The 4,788-nt window shown below is 38.8% G+C and overlaps 1 protein-coding gene across 1 annotated transcript; it reads right to left on the bottom strand.

Annotated features, from left to right (window-relative positions):
* On the bottom strand, nt 1–3,296 carry mino (glycerol-3-phosphate acyltransferase mino). Its single transcript, XM_017626208.1, has 9 exons — nt 3,079–3,296; nt 2,803–2,967; nt 1,898–2,737; nt 1,710–1,840; nt 1,347–1,651; nt 1,096–1,283; nt 659–838; nt 273–603; nt 1–210 (listed from the first exon to the last, which is right to left on the bottom strand). Exons 1-9 carry the CDS (start codon nt 3,115–3,117, stop codon nt 11–13), a joined length of 2,379 nt encoding a protein of 792 aa, XP_017481697.1. The 5' UTR covers nt 3,118–3,296; the 3' UTR covers nt 1–10.
* Between the last annotated feature and the right edge of the window lie 1,492 nt (nt 3,297–4,788).

Below are 4,788 nucleotides of genomic sequence, written 5' to 3'. Positions count from 1 at the left end.
GATTTGTCTTTTAAAGAGGCAAGTAGCCGTATTTGGTTGGAACAATTTTTGATATTCTTCCAACAATTGTCTTTATAGACTCTTTCGACGTCTCATATAGTGTTCCGAGCGTTAAAAGGCGCAGCCCATGATCATTACAAATCTCCAAAACTGACCATTTCTCCAGCAGTTTTAAACAATTTCGCACCGAATCTGTCGAAACGCTTTCTGCTGCAATGTACAATTAAGAGTTGTCAGATTTCCAATCGGAACAATTGAATAACTGCACTTACCATATGGACAAGCTCCAGTTTTCACCTTATTCGAAATATCAGCAATTACAAATTTTATAAATTCAGTTTCGAGCATAGAATTTTTGTAAAGAATACTTAGTGACTGCGCCACTGAGTAGTATGTGTGACTAAACGGTGCCAATACTTCACAAAGCGCATTCTGTTCAGTCAGTGTGTCGAGCGCCAAATATAAGTCTGGCTGTTCGTTTTGATTGTAAATTTCTTCCTGCTCGTAATCGGTATATTCGGAATCATCTGTATCGTCTAGGTACGCTGCAATATTACGCGCAATTTTGCGGCTTTCGGCATTGCAGTCAGGCTCTTCTTTTATCTAACGTATCGAATGGTTAATTAAATACAATTCAAACAAATGTGAGAATACCTACTTCAGGCAACTTTATCAATCCGCACACAATCAGTTCGTCTAATGAAACCTCCAAAAGGTTACTCAACACCTGAGTTGGTTTATGCAAAATAAATTCGTAACGCAGTACATCACAGTTTGCTAAAGCAGCATCAATAAGATTTTTCCTCGAAAGTCCTGGCAGTTTGGCTGCGTCTGTGTCCTATTGGTTAAAAATAAAAATTTTTTAACTACGGCAAACAAATGCGTAATTATAAACAATGACGCATTACCCCTTCAAGTGGATTTCCGTCCACTGGTTTCGGCAGCAACTCGTGAAATGTTATCATCATTACAGATTGCNTAAGATTTTTCCTCGAAAGTCCTGGCAGTTTGGCTGCGTCTGTGTCCTATCGGTTAAAAATAAACATTTTTTAACTACGGCAAACAAATGCGTAATTATAAACAATGACGCATTACCCCTTCAAGTGGCTTTCCGTCCACTGGTTTCGGCAGCAACTCGTGAAATGTTATCATCATTACAGATTGTAGGGCAAAGTATGGTGTCAACATATTTGAATAGTAAGACAACTCAATTAAACTCTCGATACTTTGTACTGGTTGCAAGTAAACTTGTCCGCGGTCGTCCAGCGTCCGCGATATCAACGCTAAATAACCATTAAGCCATTTATTATTGGTAAACAAGATTTTTTACATTTTTCGGTTCATACCTTCACCCAATAAATCACATGAGTATTTGAGTATATGTAGAGAGTCTCCAGCGAAAGCCATATCTTTACGTCCTTTCAAATGATCGCGTAGCGAATCTAATGCTTCAGCAATCTTGGTGATTGATGCTCCGCTACGAAAACGTGTTAACATTAAGAATGCCAGCGCATTTGTTGACATGACTGATGTTGCGGCGGCGCAGTCAAACACAACTTCTCGTGAAATGCTTTCTATTAGTGTGCGGTGCTCTTCGCAAACTACGTCGGTGCCATACAATGAAGATGTTGACTGATTATGCTGTAAGGTGCTGTTAAAAAATATATGTATTTTGTATATTAATCAGTTTTAATCGTAAATCTACGTACCGTTCAGAAGGTTTGTAAACTTTGAAGGGGCTATTGTCTGTTGCAATCTTATTATAGGATTGCACGAGTTCTTTTATAGAGTAGGGTTCATTGAAATCGATGCGCATAAGACCGTATTTTGAGTGGAGTGTCTGAAAGTATTATGTTAATGCGAAATGGTACTAGATATTTCCAGAATGTCAACCGACCTTCCAAATTCCTGCCATGGCTTTCCAGAAGGACTCTGGTACTTTCTTCTCGCCTTTTTGTTCCCGCACGAAATTTCCATCGACTAGGCGTTCATAATTAACAGAAACGGGTACCAAAAGTGCATCTGGTATGCTACGATCCATAAAAGCGTTAACAATCACCGATAATATGCCGCCTTTTGGCATACAAGGTTTGCCAGTACGGGTGCGTCCACCCTCGATGAAGAACTCAACATTGTGTGACATTTTTAGTGCATGTTGGAGATATTGTTGCAAGATAGCGCGATAGAGTATATCTTTTTTCCCCACGACAGGGTCGATTTTTCTTTTAATGAAAAAAGCACCTAGTGAACGTAAAAGACCGCCAAATACCGGAATCTGTAAGTTGTCTCCAGCAGCCACTAGAGGACTACGTATATCATTGTTGGTCAAGATAAATGTAACCATTATGTAGTCAAGATGACTACGATGCAATGGCAGAAATATTAATGGTATGCCAGGTGCACGTTCCGATGCCTTTTTCAATGTTTCTATTTGTCTTGTGTGTGTGACGACGCCTGATAAGAAGCATGGAAGAAGTTTGTAGAGCAACCAAGATGTAAGCATTATCAGGTAGTGGTTCAAGGTTGAGCGCATATTCATTAAAATATTTTTGGCACGGCATTCCTGACTTTTAAAGATTTCCTGATACTTTTTCAACTCTTCCTCTGCATCGGTTGGCGCTTCATTATTTATTCTAAATGTTTTATGTGTTTCAATACGCTGTTCACGTATAATTTGTTCAGCAGCTTGCTTGATTGCACGCTGCAGCATTGGATCCTCCTGTACAACGCCGGAAACCTAGACAAGTGCATGATTTTGGACTGTAAATAGTTATTTTACTTATAATATATTTAAATACCCACCTGTGGATATTCGAAACGTTTTATGCGCAAGCATTGTGCCAGAAACGGAAAGTATACACCCCAGTCGAACATTGAATGATACGGTTTCCGGCCGGCATGTGGGGTCAACTCCAGCATGTTGTTGGTACCTTGAGCATGTGTGAGCGCATTTGGCTGTTTTGTTTCCTATAAAAACATAAAACGCAGGGTCTGAATCAATTTGTGACGTAACTTGTGACAATTGCAACTTTATATGACTACTTATAACAAATACCGGCAATATGTAGAGTTACCGACCTCAAACCAACCACGCGCGCGGAATACATCGTCTGGCATGGTTAATTAAATACCAATCTGCTCACAACACTTGGAAGGTTGAACCGACTACAGAGCTCTAATAGATTTATATGAAGAGCCTCTACACAAAACTATCGAAAGTATTACACACTATAAAAGTTTATACGCAATGCAAATGTAGCAGTACCCAAACGCAAGAAATGAAAAAAAAACCGCAACTAGGGACACGAATTTCGATACGATACGATACCATATCGATACTTTTGACATTCGATACCGATATTTTCTACTCGATAGTTTAAAAACGATATTTTTTGGGAATCGAGTACCAGAACCCTAGTATCGTATCGAATGTCATAAACTCACATTACAAGGACAATGTTATTAACAATTCGTCCCGATATAAAAAGGGCTTTAAAGAGCAGAAATGTGTAATCGGTGTTTTAAGTCAACACATCAATCTCTACGTTCTGTTACACAATATGTTAGTGTTTGACCGAGATTCTCCTCCGATTTGTCGCGCGCGCCTTAATGTTGTGGCACAAAAGGGGTCCCTACAGTTTTATGTCGACTCTGAACGGCGATTTGGTTTTAATGGGAAGCTGTTTTTCATTTTCAAGCTGTGCGCACTGCTAACCATTACACCACAGCGGAATATATGCGAGACCTATATTTAGATAATTTTTTTTGGATTTTGGTAGCGATATTTGGAATATCGAGTCTTTATTCCGATATTAAAGGGTACCCGACATTTTTAAAGCGATACTTTAAATGAGTACCATATCGATACATTCTGTTCGATATCGTGTCCCTAACCGCAACTTTTTACCGCAATTACGCTTTGAGCTCGTTCGTTCACTAATGATGTGTTGAATTGCAGGTACCCAGTACTTAAAAAAATTGCGGTACCCAATACTTCTGTTTTGGTACCTGATACCGATTCAACGCATCAACCATGATTCAATAATACAAGGTTAGATAATTATTAACAGCCTTAAGCTGAAACTAGTCAAGAACGTAAACCTACAGGTACGTAATAGGCTGTTTTTGCTTACGCGTAAAAGCACATTTAGCTCTAAATGCTACTCTAAATGTACATTCACATACACAAAATTCGTCACCTAAATGCAACTCCATTTTTGCATTAAAGCTGAAATTAGTCAAGAACGTAAACCTACCGGTACGTAAACCCGAGTCAGCTGACACGATCTGTCTTACCAAAGCGCCATGTAAATGAAAACTCAGCACCGCAGAATTTTTCTGTAGTTGTAGCCCGTAGCGCAGAAATCTGCGGAATTTAGATTTTTCCGTGTCAGCTGATTTCTCCTTCTTTAGATGGTTGCCACTTCGTCAGTTTTACTGATGGTAAAAAAGATATAAGTTCCTACTCAAAATATGTTTAAAATATTTGAAATTTACTATTGAATAAGGTTTTTGCTGAAAACTAACTAGCAATACTGAGGGTTCCAGTAATCGACAAAATTCAGCGTATACAGACTGCGTTTAAGTATACGTTCTGCGTTCTCGACTAATTTCAGCTTAATGGGCTGTTTTTGCTTACGCGTAAAAGCACATTTAGCGCATTTAGCTCTAAATGCTACTCTAAATGTACATTTATCCATACAAAATTCGTCACCTAAATGCAACTAAATGCAACTCTATTTTTGCATTAAGAATCTAAATGCTAAAAGCAACCCTGTGATCTTCCAA

Source organism: Rhagoletis zephyria, unplaced genomic scaffold (assembly GCF_001687245.7).
Source record: "Rhagoletis zephyria isolate East Lansing unplaced genomic scaffold, Rhagoletis_zephyria_1.1 Rzeph_scaffold_04484, whole genome shotgun sequence".
Classification (NCBI taxonomy): Eukaryota; Metazoa; Arthropoda; class Insecta; order Diptera; family Tephritidae; genus Rhagoletis; species Rhagoletis zephyria.
Note: the sequence above shows the minus strand (reverse complement) of the source record. Positions and strands in the feature narration are given on the sequence as shown.

Excerpts from the sequence above, each read along its gene's own strand:
- mino (XM_017626208.1), bottom strand. The coding sequence starts at position 3,117 with ATGCCAGACGATGTATTCCGCGCGCGTGGTTGGTTTGAG. Across the intron at positions 2,738-2,802 it reads AACGTTTCGAATATCCACAG|GTTTCCGGCGTTGTACAGGA; the intron begins GTGGGTATTTAA and ends GCACTTGTCTAG. Across the intron at positions 1,652-1,709 it reads GTTTACAAACCTTCTGAACG|CACCTTACAGCATAATCAGT; the intron begins GTACGTAGATTT and ends ATTTTTTAACAG.